This window comes from Lissotriton vulgaris, chromosome 7 (assembly GCF_964263255.1).
Source record: "Lissotriton vulgaris chromosome 7, aLisVul1.2, whole genome shotgun sequence".
In the NCBI taxonomy this organism is placed as follows: domain Eukaryota; kingdom Metazoa; phylum Chordata; class Amphibia; order Caudata; family Salamandridae; genus Lissotriton; species Lissotriton vulgaris.
The window spans coordinates 1,756,063,541-1,756,087,000 of NC_141695.1; the positions used below are offsets into that span (position 1 = coordinate 1,756,063,541).

At 46.4% G+C, this 23,460-nt stretch overlaps 1 protein-coding gene across 1 annotated transcript in view; it reads left to right on the forward strand.

The window, feature by feature from the left end:
- The window catches only part of LOC147706591 (cell adhesion molecule CEACAM1-like), a 261,490-nt gene that overhangs the window by 204,837 nt on the left and 33,193 nt on the right, over window positions 1-23,460 (forward strand). Inside the window, exon 7 of the mRNA XM_086933082.1 lies at window positions 7,682-7,927. Coding sequence (XP_086789208.1) covers window positions 7,682-7,927 — 246 coding nt within the window. The remainder of the gene's footprint in view (window positions 1-7,681; window positions 7,928-23,460) is intronic.

Sequence of the window (23,460 nt, forward strand, 5' to 3'; positions counted from 1 at the left end):
TGGCCGGCGATTTTAATGTTGTGCTGGATCCTGTCTTGGACAGATCTGCTAATAGTCGATCCCTTCTTTTATCTAAAACTAGATCCTTCCTACTGGATGCTATGAGGAAATATGGTTATTTGGATGTTTGGCGGCAGAGGTCTGGGCAACAAAAAGGGGTCTCTTTCCGTAATTTTAAATATCATCACCAGTCAAGGATTGACTTCATTTTAATTAGTCAGAGACTGGTAGACTCTGTTAAGACCATTGACTATCTACCGTCTCATCTTTCAGATCATTCTTCGGTTGAAATGGAATTGGTCCTCCATACTAAGAAGCCCCCCGGTACGTGGTCCTTTAATCGTTCTCTTCTTTCCCATCCTGAGGACATTCTATATCTAAAGTCGGAGACCCATAATTTTTTTATATCTAATAACGGCTCCACCACAAATAGAATTATTTGGTACTCATTTAATGCTACCTCAAGGGGGCTCATTACGGGTAAAGTCGCCTATCATAGGAAGCAATACAGGGAGGAGATTTCTTCCATTGAAGCAGATATTGCCCGAATTCAACAGGATATAGATACTAACGGCACAGCTTCAGGGTCTATTTTAGATCCTCTTCATAATCAATTGTTGGTCTTAAAAGGTAGCCTAGCCTCGGCCTTAAATCTTAGAGTCCAACAAAGATGGGAGGCCAGCAAATTGGCACATTTCGAATATAGTGAGGGTGCTGGGAAACTACTGGCATGGAAGATCAAAATAGGTCAGGTCCGTAATAATATAGCAGCGATAACAGTAGATAATAACACCTTTTCATCGGATGAGGAAATCAGGAGGGTTTTTAGGGAGTTCTTCCAAGTTATATATGAAGAGGATAAGGTAATTCTACCCGAGTCTATTGTAGGCTGGTTGAGTAACATTGATCTTCCCTCTTTCTCCCCTGAGCAGTCTCAATATCTGGACAGCACTATTACGGAGGATGAGGTGAGATCAGCCATCAGGAAGGGTAAGAGGGGGAAGGCGTCCGGACCCGACGGATTGCTGGCTGAGTTATACAGAGCCTTGGAGTTAGAAATTGTTCCCTTCCTCACTATCCTTTTCAATCAAATTCTTCTTGAAGGACTGCCACCTCCTGTGTCGTGGGACAAATGCCTATTTTACCCTTATTATAAAACCTGGTAAACCTAAGGAGGCTTGTGGATCTTATAGGCCTATTTCTATATTAAATGTGGATTATAAAATCTTCACCACAGTTTTATCAACTAGGCTGGCCTCGATTGCCTCTTCAGTTCTTCATTCTGATCAGAAGGGCTTCCTGAAAGGAAGACAACTCTATGAACTGACTTATGATCTAATTGGCGCAATGGATATGGCAATAACTAGCAATCTTCCGTTGGCCACCCTCACGATGGATGCAACCAAGGCCTTCGACAGAGTTAACTTGGTGTACCTGTCGGAGGGCTTGGCCAAATTCGGCGTGGGCGAGGGGTTTCGTAGGGCGATAAGCCTGCTGTATAATAATCCATCTGCGCGCTTACCAGTTAATGGAGACCTGTAGGACCCTTTCTTTATCTCTAGGGGGACCCGGCAGGGATGCCCGTTTTCCCCCTTGCTTTTCGATTTTTATATCGAACCCTTTGCGCAACAACTAAGGGAGGAGGTGACCATCAAACCATTTTTCTATCAGGGATGGATGAGAAAGGTAGCATTATATGCCGATGATGTGCTTATTTTGACATCAGAGGTTACCACCGCACTCCCAGCTATCCTGAGATTGGCTCATATATTCTGACAAATATCAGGATATGAGATCAATGCAGCCAAGACTGAAATGTTGATCTGGAATGATGATGATTCTGTAACAGAGTTTCAGGCAGGCACCTCAATGCGGTACTTAGGCTTGACGATTGTGAAGGACATAAATAAACTTGCCCAGGTTAACTTATCAGCAGTTGTCAAAGAATGCCGTAAGCTTCTCCAATCATGGTCGCACCTGCCTCTTTCATTATTAGGAAGAGCCAACCTTATTAAAATGTCGATCCGACCCCAAATTTCTTTTTTATTAAAATTCCCTTATATTTTGATCAAGTTATTTTAACCAAGTTTCAGTCTAATATTTCATCTTTTATCTGGAATAACCATCTTCCAAGAATTGCATGGAAAAAACTACGACGGCGAAGGGATAAGGGGGCCCTGGCTGCTCCAGACCTGAAGATGTATGCATGGGCCTTCCAATTATCCCATTCCCGAATGTTGCTGAAAGTGCCCTCAGCTTCTGGGGTGGGCCCGATGTTTGCAGCTATGTTGGACGGGGAAAGAGTTAATCGTTTGGGCTTTCTTTTTAAATTCGGCAATCCCAAGTTTAAAAAAAAAAATCAAACTAAAGATTCTACAAGGTCTTGCAAGAACATGGGCCGAAGTTATGAAATCTACAAAACAAGGTTACCTTTGTGAAAAAACACTGTTGTGGGGGTTACCTGAAAGCCCCGCTTAGCTTGAAGACAGTCTAGCTATTCCTTTGAGAGAGGCAGGCCTGGAAGTTTGGGGAGACCTTTTTTATGAGGGGGGATCCTCTCTCGTGGGAACATCTGCAGGCCAAGATCGGCCCCAACCTTTCACAGTTCAAATATTTGCAAATGGCTAGCTGGACTCAAGCTTTCAAAATTTTTTCCGCCAACAGGAGCAAGTCCAGACTTGGAGGATACAGTCCATAGGTATCTAACTTGGTAAACCTCGGTCCAGCTAAAAAAGAAGTATCCAAGTGGTATAATTTTATACTGGATGAGTCGGATGGCGACTTCGTTCTGCCGGAGTCGCTGTGGGGCTCTTTACTGATGGACCACAATTTGCAGGATCTTTGGTCGGCTTCATTTGGACTCTTGTGGAACATAGTCAAGCCTTCTTGGCTACCCAGGAATCAAATCTTTACCCTGCATAGGGCATACTATTCCCCTCTTAGGCTGTCTAAATTTTCCAAAGGCGATTCAGTGTCTTGTGCTAAATGCGGGCTTGTTGCTGAATCAGATGCACATATGTTTTTCGAATGCCCTCACTTAGTCACATATTGGGAGGAGATTAGCAATTCCATCACAGCATCTTTGGGAGCCTCAGTCACCATGGATTTATCTCTTGTGATATTTGGTGTCCTAGAGGGTGTACAGAGTTCAGCCAAAAGTCAAGTGTTTTATGCAATGCTGTTATCAAGAAGGGAGATCTGCAGGAAATGGAAGGACTCTACATTCAGAGACTGGCAAGTTTCAGTCCTGCAGACCTCACGCACTGATTTGGCCAGGTCGGGCAACCACAGCAAAAGGGCTTTTTGGCATTTATTATCATGGGTCATTGACTTAACCAGGGTTTTTTTTTTCCCCGGGTCCAATGATTGATCTCCTTTGGTGCCTCTGCTGTTTGCACCATTGCTACAGCCGTTACCCGGTCTTAGTCCGGCCCGATTTGGCTGTCACTTACACCAAGGTTTACAGTAGCTGGGTAAATGTGGATTCCGTGCCTCTCCAGAATGCAGACGATAGCTGAGGGATGGATGGTCCCCACTATGCTTGTGTCCCTTCCAGTTTTTTTGATAAACTGAGACAGCTGATCTCTGTTAATCCGTTTTGGCATTATGTCTACATGGTGGTTATGAGGACAAAAAAAAAGAAAAGTCAACTTTTTTGAATTGTTATTTTGTTGCAGTGTCTTTTGTTTATTATTCATTTTTGTAGGCATATATTTTCAGTTTTTTATTTTGCTTTCAATATTTGCCATTCTTTATTTTGCTTCCAGCATATTTTTTATTATTTCACTAGATGCGAGCACAACACATCTAATTCCTAACTTGTAATCAGGTCGCCCTGGTCTTCAAAAATCATACTTAGGCCTTCATCACGAGTAGCCACGAGGAAGGTGCAATAAAAAACTGCTATTGCAAATGTTTGGAAATGACATGAGGATTTTGGTGTATGTTCTGGTAAATCAATGGCCATTTTTCATTTATTAAATTTTGGCAGGTTTGATTTCTTATATTTAGCATTCTACTCAAACTTTGTTACCTTTACTGGATGCAATAAACTTTTCATAATGTATAAATCGAGCCCTGTGCAAACAGGGGTGATGCCAGGGTAATACTTTTGCAAAACACTAAAAATGAGGGTTTTATGTTTTTTTTTTAATAGTTTGGTTGAAAATGAAACTCTATTTTATGATGAATCAGCTAATCCAGGGAAGGTTAAACTTGATGAAAATTATTTAAAATATGATGGAGATCTGAGCCAGGTAGGGGACCTTCTTCCTGCTGAGCCCCATCAGCACTGGTTCTTCTGTACCATGATCAACCAGTTCACATGGATACAGGCAAGTCTTAGAAGGAGACACCTGGAGGCACCCTAAGACACTGGCTGGACTGACTGAGTGTTTTGGAAGCATAACCCACCACTCACTCATTGTGGCCCTGTTTTTGTAAAGCTACAGCTCCAAGCTCGTATGCACTGGCATCAACAGTGATGGTTCACTCTTTGCCAATCGCAACTGGTCTCAATGTGGGAGCATTAGGTGTGCTCTGTTTTATCAACTTAAACGCTTCCACTTGTTTGTCACCCCACTCAATTTGTTGGTTTTAATGAAGGAGCAGTCTTAGAGGTCCCACGACTGATGCAAAGTTTTATATGAAACATGGAATAGCACTCACATAAGCCACAAAAGAATAGTGATTGATCTCTATTGATTGGTTGATTGCCTAACTGCATTAATTCAAGACTCCTTGTGAATCACACCTTCTGCTGTCAAACTGTGACATAGTTAGTCCAGTTGCTCCTTGAACATTTGACACTTTCAGGAGGAAGAGTCAACCCATTGGCTTGTAACCTGAGGCAGACCTGATGTAGAACCTCGAAATGTTCTTGAACGTACTTTGAAAAGACCAGGATGTCATCTTGTAAATTTCACCTGATCTTCCATGCCCTTAAATAATTTCGTACATGGCTTTTTGGTAAACAGAAGACACTTACACAACACCAAATGGCATCCATTTTTATTGGAAGAGACCAAATGGAGTCATGAAAGTAGTCAGTGGTCTAAGTCTTCTGTCAATTCTAATTGATGGTATCCAATGTTTAGAACACAGCAGCTTCACCCAAAATAGATATAAGTTTATTCTCCTTTGGTAAGGGATGTCCATCAATAACGATGTTCGCATTAAGTGGCCTGAACTCGACACGTCAACAAAGATTACCTTTGTTTTTCTAAAACAATTGGTGAAACCCACTATGACAATTTAGGTTCTTCAATGATATCATGTGAAGGTAGATCTTGTTAAGAGTCTGTAAATCCTTTCTCAAGGTCAAGGGTACACATCTTAACTTCTACTTGACTTGCACAAATTATATTTTCATCTTGATTCTATGAGCAAAGTCTACCAGCTTTCCAAAGCCTTCCCTGAAGGTTACTGCAAATTTTTCTATCAATTTGTTACTTAGCTCATCATCAAGTATCATCAAAACTGGGTGTGGTGCGTTAGGATTCAACATAATCTGCAAAGGTTTCTGATCCTTCTGACTCGGAGCACATATCTCTCTCATTTGTACACAGCTTTTGAAACACACTCTTCTTTCTTTGAACACTCCAACAGTGGAAAAATAACCAATGAAGTCAATTGACCTGGAGTCAAACGTAATTGCTTTGAAGCTAGGATTGGAAAAAGGGCCTTCTAATGGTGCAAACATTTTGGAAAACATCATTGTGTTGTTTGTAGTGATGGCAAACCTGAATCGGATCTAATATCCAACACATTGTTTAGGACGCGTATTGTGAACCATGGCAATCTACCCATCTCTTCTCAAGTGATAGTGTTGACACCTCTGTCCATTAGAATCACCCTGCGAGCGGGTTTCATTTCAGATTCCATCGATGCATTATCCTTACAATGTGAATCCTCTGTACGTTTGGGCACTCTGGGCCTCAATCATCCATTGCCCTCTCTGCATACCTTGCCAAAGTGCCCTGCATGCCTGCAAACATTGCACTCCTTTACCAGGGTGGGACACTTCCTGAACAAGGTAGATGTGATGATCTAATGCATCTCAAACATAACAGTTTCCCATCACTTTTTTTGACTTTCTTCCTTTAGATTTTCCAGGTTTGCTCATCATGCTGCTAATCCCATCCTTCGTATTTCTGTGTTTTTACTCATTTACGTCTGGGACCCAAGATACAGACAGTTCGATGGCGTTAGCAGATTTGATAAGTTCATCTAGAGTTAGTTTGCCTATAACATACAATTTCTCCTGAATACATTTGTGGTTGGTGTCTTGGTGTCATCTGTGGACTCACTAAAGTCATATGCTGACCATAATTCTCTCAACCCTATGATGAATTCATCCAATAACTCTCCCTCCTTTTGCTTCCTGGTGTAAAAAAGGTAGCTTTCAATTGTGAGGCTTATGGTGGGCTTGAACCTTTTCTCCAGCTTCACCAGTACCTCTTCAAAACCAGCATACGCCCTTCATCATCTAGTGCTGCAATTTTGGATAAAATGCGGAACGCGTCTTAGCATTCAAATCCCAAACTATGCAACTAAATCCCCATCTTCCACTTAGCACTCATCTTGTAGGCATGGATGGCCACCAAATAAGTTTGGAACTCCTCCACACATTGTTTCCATAGAATTAGGGGATCCCTTTATTTTGCAAGAATTTGTGTGAAGGATCAAGTTGCCCACTGGATGATGGTGAGGCAGGTTGAGACACTGATTAGAAGAGGTGGGAGGGATGTCAACAGGGTGGGTATGCTTTATAATGTATAAAAAACGGTGAAAAGACAGCCGTAAATTATTATGAAACCCAGTCGCAGTTTTACAGCAATGATGCGTGGGCAATCAAAGAAAATTCCCCAAGGGTTACATGTGAAAGAAGTGTGAATGCACTGAAGCTTGGAAGGTTCTGTAAATTCGATGACACCTTGCCCTAAATGCAGAATGGAAATGCCGGACAGGACTTTGAAGGAATGGCAGGCGTAGACTTTGCAGTGGGAGTTTTATCCTCAGAAGCTACTTTCAGCAGGCAAACGTGGGTGTGGGTGCTGCTGGTCCGCTATGCTGTGCCCCACCCAGCAAACAGCGACCAGCAGGTTAGTCACAGAGAAGGAGGCAGAGTGTTTCTACAGAGTGGGTGCAGTTTACACAGGAATGGTCATATCAGTCAATGTGATGGAAAAATACCACTTTCTCTGACCTCACTTACCCGATTTGGGCGTTGATTAAGCAATGCGCAACTGCTCTCAGTAGGCATGGCGGCACCGCTGACTGCTGACGCACGAGCATGGAGAAATTACGGTGTGGATTTGCATTCCGTTTCTTGTCGCCAATTTGTGTCAAGGCAATAGGTTGAATAAAGCTTTTACTAGGTACATTCTGAGAGCACATCCATATTTAAAATTGTGTCGGTACTGTTCTTTGCTGTGTCACTTCATTCAACAAGGTCCATGGGACAGACCATTTCACAGGATGGCAGGGTGGGGTGTTCAGAGGGAAAAGAGGGAGGGAGCAACCAACTTATTAATAATTAACATTGAACACTACACAGTATGTTTTGAAAATATATAACAACTGTAGCAGTCTGCATGTAGTCCTGTGAATGTGCTGTGAGCCCTGGGCCAGTGCTCAGGTCGGAGCCGCTCCTCATTCCATCTCCTTGTTCCCTTTTCAGGGAGACCCAGTGGAGGGATCCAGTGTGGAGCTCAGAGAATCGATGACAGTCAAGTGGAGCTCTCGTGCTCCTGGCCTGAGGGGTCCCCACCTGCCCAGGTACGACTGTATCTGTCCCCCAGCATTAATGACAGTGCAAACAACGAGGTAAAGCGTAACGTGCCGTGGAGCGATATCACTCCTAGCATGACCCTGGCATGCAGTGGGGAGCAGGAAGGCTACACCGACACCTGTTCTTTGGCATTTGGTAAGTTTATAGTGGTTTCCATAATTTAACTCACTCTATATGTTGTTTCTCAGTGCCTTTTTGTGTATGACTCCCATTAAGAGGGATTGTCATTATGCAGGCTTTAAACCCCATTTTTTCACTGCTCTGACATCAGGGCAGCACACTCCAAGGACTTAAGGCATTGCTCTAGCAGGTGGTCTTCTGTGACCTTCACCTAAGCCTCCAGAAACTGACGAAGGTGTCTGAGGAGACCAGCAACTGCAAGGAAATCGCCTCCCTGAGGAGCAGTTGTCACAGAGCCACTGTCACAGAGCTGCTGCTGCAGAGCCGCTTTCACAGAGCCGCTGTCACAGACCTGCTGTCACAGAGCTGCTGCCACAGAGCCACTGCCGCAGAGTCGCTGCAATAGAGCCGCTGCCACAGAGCCACTGTCACAAAGCTGCTGCCGCAGAGCCGCTGTCACAGAGCCGCTGCTGCAGAGCCGTTGTCAGAGCCGCTGCCACAGAGCTGCTGTCACAGAGCCGCTGCCGCAGAGCCGCAGTCAGAGCCGCTGTCACGGAGCTGCTGCCACAGAGCTGCTGCCGCAGAGCCGCTTTCACAGAGCCGCTGTCACAGAGCTGCTGCCGCAGAGTTGCTGCCACAGAGCCGATTTCACAGAGCCGTTGTCACAGAGCTGCTGTCACAGAGCCGCTGCCACAGAGCCGCTGCCGCAGAGCTGCTGCAATAGAGCCGCTGCCACAGAGCCACTGTCACAGAGCTGCTGCCACAGAGCCACTGTCACAGAGCCGCTGCTGCAGAGCCGCTGTCAGAGCTGCTGCTGCAGAGCCGCTGTCACAGAGCCGCTGTCACAGAGCTGCTGCAATAGAGCCGCTGCAATAGAGCCGCTGCCACAGAGCTGCTGTCTCAGAGCTGCTGTCTCAGAGCCGCTGTCACAGAGCCGCTGCCACAGAGCCGCTGTCATAAAACCTCTGCTGCAGAGCCGCTGTCACAGAGCCGCTGCAGCAGAGCCGCCGTTGTAGAGCTGCTATCACAAAGCCGCTGTCTCAGAACAGATACCACAGAGCCAGTGCAATAGAGTCGCTGCTGCAGAGCCGCTGTCACATAGCCGCTGCCACAGAGCCGCTGCAATAGAACTGCTGCTGCAGAGCCGCTGTCACAGAGCCACTATCGTAAAGCAGAGCCACTATCGCAGAGCAGCTGCCACAGAGGCGGTATCACCACAGTGTGGCTCTCCCTCTCACAGTGAGGTATATAGAGCAGACAATCAGGTAGGAAGAGGAGGGAAGGTATAGAGGGTGGTGAGGGAGCATGTCAGGTGTTTGTTTTTTGTGCAGAGGGTGGTGGGGTGGGTGTTTGCTGCACTTTAGGCACTTTTGAGGCCGGTTGAGGGTGAGGAGGACATGTTGTGCAGGACTCCCTCATGTCTGAGGTACACATGTGCTGGCTGCTGATCTGAGCCATAGAACATGTTTTAGGGCAGCCATTCAAAACAGAGAATTGTAGATGTTTATTTTTGGACATTTTTGCTTTCCTCCTTTGGACTCAGGGGACCTTAGAGACAACCTGAGCTTCTCTCTCAATATCTATTTCACTTCAAGTGGAAAACAACCCTGTGATTTGCAGCGACCCAGCTCCAGTTCTTCATCTTAGAGGTATTGACGTCTTTGTCTCACACACATACTTTCAGAACACTGTGTCTCACCCGTAAGCACCATCCTTCTTCTTTAGTATCCTGGACACCGAAAGCCACATAATCTACAGTAGGGAAAGCGTTGAATAGCATAGGGGTAAAAATTACTATTCCAACTCAAAAGGGTGCTACAGTAGGGAAAGCGTTGGCTAGCGTAGGGATAAAAATTACTATTCCAACTCCAGAGGGCGCTACAGTAGGGAAAGCATTTTATATCGTAGGGGTAAACATTATTATTCCAACTCCAGAGGGTGCAACAGTAGAGAAAACGTTGGATAGCGTAGGGGTAATAATTACTATTCCAACTCCAGAGAGGGCAACAGTAGGAAAAGCGTTGGATAGCATAGGGGTAAAAATCACTATTCCAACTCCAGGGGGTAAAAATTATTATTCCAACTCCAGAGTGCACTATGGTAGGGAAAACGGATAGCGTAGGGGTAAAAATTACTATTCCAACTTCAGAGGGTGCAACAGTAGGGAAAGCGTTGGATAGCGTAGGGGTAAAAATTACTATTCCAACTCCAGAGGGTGCAACAGTAGGGACAGAGTTGGATAGCGTAGGGGTAAAAATTACTATTCCAACTCCAGAGGGTGCAACAGTAGGGAAAGCGTTGGATAGTGTAGGGGTAAAAATGAATATTCTAACTCCACAGAGTGAAACAGTAGGAAAACATTGGATAGCGTAGAATTTAAATATAACATACTTATAATTTTTTTTTTTTATTTAAAATAATAAATAATTTAAAAAATTTACCACTCTACATCATTTATGAATACCTAATAATACTTATTAAAAACATAGTTACAATTAAATAATTAATTAACAATAAATTAACAATAATTTTACAATAAATACCAATAAATAATATTTAATCAATATTAATCAACAAATAATTTTTGAACAATAAAATATTTTTCTTTACAAAACAATTACATTATTTAAAATTAATTCACAACTAAACAATATTAAACAATAACATTATTTTTCATACCAATTAATACTTTTTATGAAACATTGATTACCAATTTATTAAAAATAATTTCCAATAAATAAAAAAATAATTACCAATTAAAAACATTATTTACCAATTAACAAACTGAATTACCAAATAAAACATTAATTACCAATTAAAATAATTATTTGCAAATTAAAAACATTAATTATCAATAAAAAAAATGAATTACCAATTTAAAAAAATTAATTACCAATTAAAGCAATTATTTACCAATTAAAAACATTAATCACCAATTAAAAAAATGTATTATCATATGAGATAATTAATTACCAATTATTAATTAACTAAAAATAAAATATTCACCCATTCCAATAAATATAAATAATTATAATTAGATTCCTTCCCACCCTATTCCCCTGTAAACCCACATCCCACTACAAAAATAAACACAAACATTAATTAAAATTAATTTATAATGACTAAAAATTAATAATAAATGTAGTATATTTAAATTACTACCCACCCTATTCCCCTATAAACCCACAACCGCCTCCAGTACTGAAACATAATATTTACTTAAAAATAACATTATTAATATATAAAAATAAAACACATATAATTTAAAACAAGTAAAATACTTAACAAAAGAAATATTACACATACATAATAAAATACATAACAATAATACAATTATCTATATTAGTAACTTCGATATTACTTACATTGATATAAAAAAAACGATATTACTTACTTTAGGGTCGATATTCTGTCCAACGATATTCTTGACCTCGATATTATGTACCTTGGACATTTCAAACACAATATTTTTATAGGTCGAGATTTCAAACTCAATACTTTAACTGTGCACCTTCAGACTTATGTGCAGAGAAAAGCAAGCATTGGCATAGGCAATATGTCTCGCCTTCAGGACTTTCTACGTGTTTAGCTATGCAGCTCTGCATACATCGCTTGGTCACTCGCATAGTGACACACACTTCTGTAGGCCAACACTAAGAAGTGTAGAATTGGGGAGAAAAGGTATCAAGAGTGACTAGTACCCAGTGTATTACTAGACTGTTATCTGTGAGATGATGATGATGATGCAAGAGGAATTGTGATGCCCTATACAATTAAGTCCCCATTAATATTGATGGCTACTTTAAATAAAAAACAACAAGAACATCCCAGACCTTGCCTTACCTTAGGACTATTATAGCCACAGGCAGATGTTTAAGGCGTCTGTAATTATTGAAAACAAGGAGCAACTGTTATATATCAAATGAATACGAATTCAAATAGCTTGAGTATCTGCTAAATTTTCAAGTCATGGCATGGAACTAAGGGGCATATTATCAAGAACGTTTGATAACCATTGCAAAAGTAATTAACGCAACTCCCAACATCGCAGTCTACTGTGGGAAAATGATGCCGTGTTCACAAAGCATTTTCTACACGGCTGTACCATGCAATAGTCACCAGATAACGCATCAAATGTCCGCGTTAACACCAACGCCACACCGCAAAAAAGCAAAACTAAAAAAATCCTGCGATGAGGCCAATCGTCGTACAAATATCAGCGAAAACCAGTGACAGGCCTGCAAATGCCACGCCTCTGGCGGGAAAATGCACTATCACAGCTATAAAAACAACACACCAGAAACAATCCAAAGTGCAAAGCGACATGGATGCACCCTGACCGAGTGCAGAGGCTGACGCGAACCCCACAAGCCCCACAGACCACCAGCAAGGAACAACGGGTCGAGGAAGGCCAAGGAGAAGAGGGAAAGAAAGGCGGGGTGCAGTCCGCAGCAAAACAAGATCAGCGTCACGAGGTGACAAAATACAACCATCAATTGACCCACAATTACACTACTGGGAATGCAGTCGGAGTGTCGAGGCGGCCAATGGAGGAGGCCAAGAGGCGCTGGCATGATGTGAAAATCTAACCCAGGCACAAAGGCGCTGCCAACAGGAAGACAGCAACGGCGACAGAGGGTGGGAGTCCAGCCCCAGAGGAGGAGCTGGATGAAACGGAGGCCACTCTCAACAGTGTGGAGACGGTGCAAGGAGTTGGGAGTCCGGACACAGCTCGATAGGACCTGACACAACAATAACAGGGTGAGTAACAAACAGGGCCTGGGGGGACATGGGCACATGGCACACATGCCCAACGAAGTGTACCACACTGCACACTGCACAGTGACCCTGGAACATGTCCCACATCCCCATAGCACACTGTAGCACACACACATAGCAAGAACAGCCAATCCACATTGACAACAATGTGGTACAATGTGCAACCCTGTCGCTGCAGAATAGAGGATACCAACTGGCTCCGCACACCAGCAGAAACAGGAATACTACATCTGACAGAGATTGAAACTGTGAAATGGAAATGTACGCGTACAACCTCACATCCAAATGTCCACTGTCCCGCATCTAAATCCTGCACCTCCAAAACAGTCACAATGTACATTGTCCTACAGTCTGCATGTAAACAAGAACAATGCAGCAACATACATGCCGGCATGCATCTCCCCTTCACATTGCAGAGGGACACACAACTCCTCCTGCAGAGAAAGACTAGACAACTCATCAGTGATGCCCGAGAGGACCACCACACTTTCAACACTGCCGCCCACAACAGCCCATGGCCATTCCACGCAACCCACCACCAGGACCAGGGCAGCCAAGCTACTTAGGGGAGAACCCATCCCCTGCAACAGACCACACAGCATGAAGCACCCGCAAGCAAGGCAGGCCCACAACACTTCACCGACCCACACATGGCACCCCAATGCCAGGTGTCAAAATGCCAAAAGGAGGTGGACGAACAGGTGCGGGTGTGGTCTGAACCCACAGAAGCCGAACTAGATCACATACGTGGTTGTCCATTACCCTTTAGGGACCACCTACACCCCACAAAGGAGACCCACACTGCCATAGAGACACATGCAGATGCACATTTCCAGTACAGAACGACGCCCTGGGGCACGCATATATCAGTCACACACCCACGTTGGCTCTGCGTGTGACGGCCCAGTCCACTCTTCTTATGAATTGAGTGGGTGATGACAAAGCTACATGTCCAAGCACTAACTCGCTGCCTGTGGTGACATGTCTGCTTCCGCTGTACACAGTACAATTTATTGTCATAGTGCCCAGGGCCCTCATGCATACAACAAGACCACAGGGACACATGCAGAAATTATGTTGAACTGACTACGGGCACATGCGCCTGGACCCTTTATTGGCAGGGCCACATGTACAGTGACGCCTGTGCTGGATGTGTGTGGGGTGAGTAAGAGCCAGCCGCACGGAGTGCTTGGTGCCAGCAACAACTTGAACAGTGGACACCAGTGCAATAGAAACAGAAAACACCTGCATAACAGAGTCAACTGCTGAGCAACATGGAAAGAGCCGGAGCAAGTACAGAGGTCACCCAACATACAAACAGAAGTGTCAAGGACTTTCAATGCGTTGAGTTTGGGGCACTAGAGCTGAGAGCGCACATGTGAAGAAAATGTCTAGGATAGTGTCCCTCCTGGACATTCCTGATGCAGCTGCAGGGGGGGGTCACACCTGCATCCTCTTCACCATTGTCGTCCCAGGTCTCCCACACTGCCTGAGGTGACATTGCTGCATGAGCTCTCCACAGCACATAACCAAAACAGTAATGAGCGATGATTTGTGGTGTACTGAGTTAGTGGCACCTGGAGTGCTGAGCAGGGGATCAGGCAGATGATGGCATTCACAACAGGTTTGAGCAACTCCGTCAGTCTGCCAGGACCACTGTTTCAACTCTGGCTGATGGCGGTTGGAGGTGGTCCTGGCGATGGTGGCGTGTGCCTCCTGCGGTGATGCCATGCCCAGGCTGGTCTGGAATCGATTTGATGTGTGAGCCCTGGTGGGCCGCATTTGTGGCCAGAGGCAGCGGACAGCGCTGGGCCACAGACACATGGCGTTGATGACCCCAAGACCATCGCCTCGGAGGCCATTCAATGTCTCAGAAGAAGGGGTCCCAGACCTGACCAGCACCGAGTTTGTGGAGAAGTGCTGCTCAATGGTTAGAGCGGCAGACCCTGATGCAGAGGTCTGGCCCGGGACCAGGGTTCAATTCCCGCCTCGGCAGGTCTTGGGCTCAATTTCCTCAGATCTGATAATTCTCACCTCGGTGCCTATTCTAATCATGGGTCCCACTCTGCAACTCTGGGCAATAGCTTGCTTAATCTCAACAACGGCCCAAACAGCGCTGGGATGCCTGGCTTGTATGTATGTATGTATGTATAGGCATTTATATAGCGCACTACTTACCCGGAGGGTCCCAAGGCGCTTCGACCGCTGCGAAACCCTTCCTGGCTTCCCTGAGAGATGGTCCCTTAATGGGTATCTCCAGGGTGAGACCAGGCATCCCCGGTGGTCTGGTGGGGCCGTTAGTGAAGATGAGGCAAGCTAATGTCCAGAGTTGCCGAGTGTGAACGCTGATCAGAGTGGGCACCGAGGCGAGAGAATTATCGAGTCCGCTGACCCTGGTCCAGAAACCTGCCACGCCGGGAATCGAACCCTGGTCCCGGGCCGTCCTCTGCTCTCGGGTCTGCCGCCTCTAACCAGTGAGCCACACTACTTCACTTCACCTTCACCTTGGGGGTGCCCAGGAGTGGACATTTCACAGGGAAAAGCGAGGAAGGGTTCCACAGCGGTATGAGTACAGTACCAGGACACCCCAGCTGGGGTAGCAGTGCGCTATACAAGTACAAATTAATTTCATTATTGGCCCTGGATGCACAGTGGCCGGCACAGGCACCCCGCCATGGGATGGTGACTTGCGGTCCACTGAGGTGGGGCCACGCAGACTGAGCGAGTCCTCGTTGAGGTCCAAAGTGAATGTAGCGGAAGGGTTGCTTGGGATAGTGGAAGGTGTCCTTCAGGGCATGATGCAAAGGTCTGAACTTATCCAGAAACAGCAAATGGGGCAGTGGAAAGCGACAGCCTCGATGCCACCACCAATTCGATATCAGCTACATGAGGATGAAAACTACCCCCTAGTCCATAGACTCAGACGCCACCAATGTACGACCAGAGAGTGTTCATGAATGTCGGGGAACAGACTTAGTGGCACCGGGGCTGGGGGGGATGCAGTCTGCGATGATGCCGGTACACTGTTATGAACTCCGCAATTGCTAAATCAAGACTCTGTGACCTACTGGACTGCAGTGTAGGCCGAAGGCAGCGGTCAGCAGTGGCCCACAGCTACATGTCGTGGGCTCGCGATGCACAGAGTTAGTGACACCAGGGCAGTTGTCGGTAGTGTTGGATCACCTCCGTTACGATGATCCTTTTTTCTCCCACATGCAGCACATCACCATCTTATGCCTCTCCTTGCGTGAAATAATATGTACACTGCCTTTGAATATTCAATGTCCAGTTCCAATTTTGTGACCTACTCAAGCACAGCGTAGGCCGTGGGCAGTACTCTGCGTGGGCCCACAGACATGTGTGGTTGGAATGCTATACACCGACTTGGTGGCACCACATCGAAGGGAGTATAGTGATTTAACCTCTGCCTTAAATAATGTTCTCTGCCATGGTGTAATTAAGACTCAGTTGCAAATGTGTGACCTACTTGTCCACTGTGTCTGCCGGTGAAGTACGTAATCGAGAACGGAGTACTGCGGGCCTGTGTTGCAGAAGCCGTGATGGTCTGAGGAGGCTGCCAGGGTCGCGGCCCTCAGGCTTGAAGCTTGCACCGGCATGAGGTAGGCCCTCTTTGACACGCACCAGTGTTGGCGGGAGGGCATTGAGGCCTGGGTGCGAAGGGGCAGGCAGAACTGGTTCAGGGACCAGCGTCCCGGGGTGCACCAGGCACACAGGATCAGAGGCAACCCCGCTCACGGCGATGGCCTCATTGACGGGTGAGAGGCGCCGTCCTGGCAGAGACGTTGGGCATTGCCGAAGAGGACCACGCCCAGAGTTACGTGCCTTTTATTCACACCCCTACGCTGGCCTGGCATACGCCGAGCCAGCCCACTCTGCTCACGCTTACAGCGGGGAACGTAACAGACTACATTCCCGCAATCTTCCCCACTGGCTGGGGTGACATGGTTGCGTCCACTGTCCACAATACTCCGAACGCCATTGTTATGTTATGTTACCGAGGTTTTTTATAAAGCGCGCAGCTACTCTACTGAGTGTCCCGGCGCAATTGGTGTGTGTCGACATGGATATGTGTGTGTGGTCTTCATAGCGCAATCTGGCACTCACATCCATGCCACACTTGCCATTATGTATATTCTCATTCATGGGTCACTTGCCTCCTTTGCACAAGCCTGCTCCCCACCTCTTCCGACATTCTGCTATTGGGTGGCTGAGGTGCATGCCGTTGATGGCTAATGTACATGGCTGGGCCACGTTACCACAGTGAGTTGTGCAGTCATGTCTGGTGGATGTGCAAGTTGTATGTGAGCTTGTGACGTGTGCATTTCCTGTGTTGTGAGTTGCATGATTGTAGGGGTGTGTGGTGTGTGCATTTGGTATTGGCCAATGAGCAGTGCATTTCGTTGGGTGCCATCCTGGTACTGCAGGTTCATGATGGACTGTCGAAGGTGTATGCATCATACACACTGCCTGGGTGGTTGGCGTCGACGTTGGTAGAGATTCCCCGATGGTCCACTATTGCCTGCACATTGATGGAATATGTGCTCTTTCTGTTGTGGTTATTGAGTGCAGTTTTGCCAGGGGGCACAAGTAGGACATGTGTGCAGTCAATTCCCCACTGACACGTGTGGGATGCCAGCTGTGGCGTAGACGCCTTGCTTGGTCTCCGGCTGTTTTTGCGCAGTGTGGGGGAAGTATTGATACTGGGGTATCAAGCTGATGCTGTCATTCATGACCGATGTGAGGGACTTGGATTGGGCTGGGTGTGTGACTCCACCGACTCATGCGGTTTTTGGTTGGAGGGAACCAGAGGCCAACAGGTGCATCATTTCTGAGATGGGATGTGGGTTGTCTGCTGTGTTGGTACCGTCAGTCGGTGGCCAATGGTGGTCAGGATGCGGAGGTGGGTTGTCTCTTTGGGCCTGTAGTGGGCAATGACATTCTATGATGTTGGGGCTCTGAGGTTGGTGCATTTTCTGGGGTCGCTGTGTTTGTCTTTGCTGCCTCAGTGTTGTTCCAGGGGTGGTGGCGGGGGGTGTTGTGGTTCTGTTGGGGCTCCGAGCTGAATGATCAGTGGCTCCATGGCATCTGTTACCCTTCAAGTGTGGCTGTGGGCTGCGCTCCCTTTTGTGGTGCAGGTTGTGGTCCTACTTTGCACCAGGTCAGAGCAGGTGTTAGTTTCCTGCTGCTAACGTGCCTAATCGCATGTTTTGTAGTCGTATCGCTGACCTGGCTGGTCGTTGAGAATGTTGCGCAGTAGTGGCTTTTTGCATGTGAACGCCTACTCTGCAAATCATTATCGATAGTTGCAGGGGTCATCTGTGGCGATGTTTTTTGCGGCTGCTATCGCGGGTTAACTGGTAATATGGGCTGTTAGCACCAGCTTGTGAAAGAGGTGATCTATTTATCGCCACTTTGGCTGCAATCAAGTGCCAATAACTTGGCAATAAGTCCTTGAGAATATGCGCCAAAGTATGTTATCTTTTAGTTATCAGCACAACTTTTTTTAATATTTGATTTTGTTCTTATTTTGATGTTTATTGTAAGAAGCAGGGCACATGTGCAGCGTTTCATTCACTTTTTCCTGGGGTGCACGTCCTGGAGCCACGAGCAGTAGGGAATTGTAGACATGGACAGAGAAACAAGCTGGCCAGAACGTAACAACGCTGGTATTACGTTTTGGTTCACACAACCACAGGAGCCGATTATCTCAGAGCATGCAAGAAATAAAGTTAAAATATACATGCTAAGTGATTCTTGTTGGAGGACACGCATGGTTTTGAGGAACAAAAATGAAAATGTAAGTGTAATTTACTTTAAAGGATTAAATAAAGTAATGCTGTGCCTGCAAAGTTTACTTTTGACCATGGGTACTCACAAACTTTCTATCGGGGCCAAATTTACAGTGTGGTTTGCGGCCGAGGGCCACACCGTCCGGAATTGGGGTGAGTGGGGCTAGAGCAAAAAAAAAACTGTGACCATGAGGTTGAACACAAACCCCTGCAGCGGACGCATTCATCCTCTGAGCTACCAGACCCGGCATACACACATATCTCTCTCTCTCTCTCTCTCTCTCTCTCTCTCTCTCTCTCTCTCTCTCTCTCTCTCTCTCTCTCTCTCTCTCTCTCTCTCTCCCTCCCTCTCTTTGTCATCCTCCCTCTATCTCTCTCCCTCTCGCTCTCTGTCTCCCTCCCTCTCTCTTTGTCACCGTCCCTCCCTCTCTCTCTCTCACACTCTCTCTCTATTCCTCCCTCTCTCCCTGTCTCCCTCTATCTCCCTGTCTCACTCACTCTGTCTCCCTCTTTGTTACCCTCCCCCTCTCTCTGTCTCCCTCCCCAGGCCCGGACTGGCCGTTGCGGGCACCGGGCAATCCCCCGGTGGGCCGCATGGTTGGGGGCCGGTTTTGGCCCCCTGGGGGCCGTTTTTGTTACAGGGCCGTTATGCTGCAAAAACGGCCCTGTAACAAAAATGTCCGAAAACCGGCCTGGCACAGAGCGCGGTCGCACCTCCTCCTCCTCCCGGAGGGGGGAGGGGGCCGGCCGGGCACTTTGCCAGGGCCGGTTCTGGTTCCCAGTCTGGCCCTGTCCCTCCCTCTCTCTCTCTGTCTCCCTATGTCTCCCTATGTCTCCCTCTCACTCTCTCTGTCTCCCTCCCTCTGTCTACTTCCCTCTGCCTCCCTCCCTCTGTCTGTCTCCCTCTGTCTGTCTCCATCTGCCTCCCTCCCTCTGTCTCTCTCCCTCTGTCTCCCTCTGCATCCCTCCGTCTCCCTCTGTCTCCCTCCATCTCACTACCCCTCTCTGTCTCCCTCCATCTCCCTCTCCGTATCTCTGCCTCTCTCTCCCTCCGTCTCCCTCTCCGTCTCTGTCTCTATGCCTCTCTGTCTCTCTGTCTGAGAGCTCATTGTCCTTGTGACGAAAATTAAACGTGCAACCTATCTCTCTCTCCCTCTCTCTCCCTTCCTCTCTCTCCCTTCCTCTCTCTCTCTGTCTCCCTCTTTCTCCCTCTGTCTCACTCCCTCTTTCTCCCTCTGTCTCCTTCCCTCTGTCTGCCTCTGTCTGTCTCTCTCCCGATGTCTTCCTCCAACTGTGTCCCTTCCTCTGTCTCCCTCCCTCTCTCTCTCCCTCTTTGTCTCCCTCTCTCTGTCTCTGTCTTCCTCTGTGTCTCTCAGTCTCCCTCCTTCTGTCCCCCTCTCTTTCTCCCTCTCTGTCTCCTTCTGTCTGCCACTCTCTCACCCTCTGTCTCCCTCTCTCTCTCTCCCTCTCTCTGTCTCCCCCCTCTCTCTCTCTCTGTCTCCCCCTCTCTCTGTCTCCCTCCCTTTCTCTCTGTCTCTCTCTGTCTCCCTCTCTCTGGCTCCCTCCCTCTCTCTCTCTGTTACCCTCTGTCTTCCTCCCTCTCTCTCTCTGTCGCCCTCTATCTCCCTCCCTCTGTCTCTCCCTCTATCTCCCTGTCTGTCTCCATCTGTCTCCCTCCCTCCTCTCTCTCTCCCTCTGTCTCCCTCCATCTTTGTCTCTGTCTCTCTCCATCTCTCTTCCTCCATCTCTCTCTCTGTCTCCCTCTCTCTCTCTGTCTCCCTCCCTTTCTCTCTGCCTCCCCCTCTCTCTCTGTCTCCCTCTCTCTCTCTCTCTCTCTCTCTCCCCGTCTCCCTCCTTCTCTCTGCCTCTCTCTCCCTCTGTCCCCCTCTCCGTCTCTCTGTCTTTGTCTGAGAACTCATTGTCCCTGTGACGAAAATTAAACCTGCAACAGACCATGCTGACCTGTCAGTGGTAACTGGTTGAACATTAGATTCTGCGTGCTGACTTTTTGGCGTCATCAGTGATCTTTGGCAGTTGCCAGCCCACAAATAACAAAGCCCCATGCATATGATCCAAATGTACTTTAAAAATGTTTTTCTGTCATTTTTTTTTAAATGGAGAACAAGGACAGTCCAGCAACATCAGAGTACAATTAAATTATGCTTCATTTCTCTGTGGAGAAATGTGGCTCACGGTGTAGAGCAGGCAGACCCAGAAGCTGAGGTCAGACCCGGGACCAGGGTTCAATTCCCGACGCGGCAGGGTCTTGAGCTCAAATGTCCACGGACTCGATAATTCTCGCTTCGGTGCCTGCTCTAATCATGGGTTCTCACTCTGCAACTCTGGGCATTAAGCTTGCTTAATCTCCACAACGGCCACCCCTGCGGCGGGATGCCTGGCTTTCACCTTAGGGATGCCCTGTAGGGGCTATCTCACAGGGAAAAGCCAGGACGGGTTCCTAAGGCAAGCGCCGGGAAACCTCCGGGTAGCTGTGCGCTCAATAAATGCAATAATAATAATAATATTAATAATGTTTATTCACATCATTGCCTGGAGATGTGGCAAGGAGGAATATCATTAAACCACCGCATCAGACAAATCAAGGGGGCTTTTCAGTGTGGCAGTTAGAAAGTTTCTCCTTCTCATGCTCCTGCCCTAAAAGAAGATATAAGATATACCTACCAACAGATGTAGATCAAGTCTGTTTCTAATTGGAAGCTGCAGTAGGATGACCTTTTGCGGGTGAGCTTGCGAGACACTGATTTTGCGCATGCTTCTTTAGCCTTTTCCCTATGAATACGGCCCTCGTGGAATCACAACAGGTGGAATTGCAGTTGATTCCGAACTGTCTGTTGTTTTACACGAGGGTCGCATGGAAAAACCTGGCGGGCCGTAACTGGCCCGCGGGCCGTACTTTGAGTACTGCTGCTTAAGACCAACATTTTGTTTTATTATTTACAACATTTGTTTCCAACAGCAATACAGTGTTCCTGAAGCAATGGGGATGGAGGCTGGTGATGGTGGAGGGAAGTAAAGGGTGTAACATGCAGGAAGGTTTGGGGATTAAAGTGAAAGCAACATGGGGGAGGGTGGGTGTCGGCAGTGTAGTGAAGCACAAGGGTGAGCACAACAGGAAGGGGCTCAGACTTTAGAGAGCAGCACAGGAGATATTTACATTAGGGAAGCTTAAAGAAAGAAAACATCAACGGAGCAAGCTAAAGACTGGGGAAGCATTGGCGATGGGAAGCATACACAATTGCAAAGAACAAAAAAAAAACACAGCCAAACCTATACATGTTATACTATATTACCAATAAAATTCAAGTAAAGAATATTCCATCTGCAAAAGCTGTACTTTCATTGTCATTCTAAAATATGCCTGGGTGTGGTTAGAGCTGAAACTACCGTCCTGCACCAGCCTACTTTCATATTCAAGACAATACAGCTTTCATTTTCATCCTAAATTATGCTAGTATTGTGCTGGAGTGCAACATTACTGCAAATAACAAACAAAGATGGTGGTGAGGGGTGTGGAATCAAGGCGAGGATGCTGATGTAGGACACAGGCCCACAATTCTTTTTTTAAAGTAATAAAATCTGGTTTGACTACAGAAGCAGACATGACGCCACCTCCTCCTCCAATAAAATAATTTAAAAAAAAATATATATATATATATATATATCAGGAACACTCCAAACTTCACCATACAAGAAAGGCACTGACTCTGTGAAATTCCGATTTCCAAATAAAGTGACTGCTTTGACGCGTTTCGGCGGTTAGCTCCCGCCTTGTTCACTACATCTCTGCATTCTGTGACTTAATTTATACCCCTATGACATTGCATTGCATCATGCATGTTTGATTCTTTTTTCACGGTGTGTTCCAGCTTGTTTTACAAATTAGTTGCCCTGTTGCCATGGCTATGCTAGCAACGCCAGGTTTTAGCAGACATATATATATATATAACATGAAGCACATCATTTGTGAAGCGGGCGTCATGCTGATCAAATAAAAGCTGCGTGAGTTCCAAATGTATATCATTAAGCAAAGTTTGTTTACACGCATATATACATGGTATCCTCTGTTTGGAAAATGCAGGTGCCGCCAGCTGAGCGCCTTTGTATCGAAAAGCACAGAAACAACACATTCCGAACACACAAGCCGAGAAGAAAAAAAACATAGTGCACCAAAACTAACATATCTAGACAGGAGGGAATAAGTACATGTAATAGAGCGAGCCGCCATGGGAGGGAACCAAACACCAAAAGGAGCAACAAATACAACCAATGCAGTACTGAAAAGCCAGAATTTCAGAACCGCACACAAAATAATGAATGAAAAACAATGGGCGCGCCCGAAGCCCGCAAAATAGATACAACATATCTCGAAGAGACACTGCATGTGCTGCCTAGGTGAGACCTAATTATAACCTTGCCTTTTCAGACTGAAACAAGGCCATTTGAGGATAATATACAGTCAAGTAGCCAATCGGGGATGGTTACTTGTATGTACTCAGCTAATGGAAGCTCACAAGAGTGTCTCTGGGCGTGTCTTGCTCACACTGTGCGCTGGTGCTGTGGGTTCATGTGGAGAAATGACCCGACCTTAATGCTTCAGGTGCTGTGATGGGCCCAAGGGTATGAATCTATGCATGCCGTCATATATTTAATTTTAAACATTGAGTCCACTTTAGATACTGTTTTAATGATAACTATCCAAGGGTTCTTTAGGCTCAAGGATTTTCCTGACACTTCACAGCCCTAGCAGGTATACAACGGATCCCTGTTGAATACCGAGAATGAGATGTGGGAGCAGGAAAAACCCCCGCGCCTGGTAGGTCACCCCCTAATGTGAATCTGTATTCTGGACTCAGTCCGTGAGCTGAGTACTGGCCAAGGGAGCCGTCTCCCAGATGTTCGTCTTCGAGGGACCTGTGGAGTGCCTTACTCACAAACACT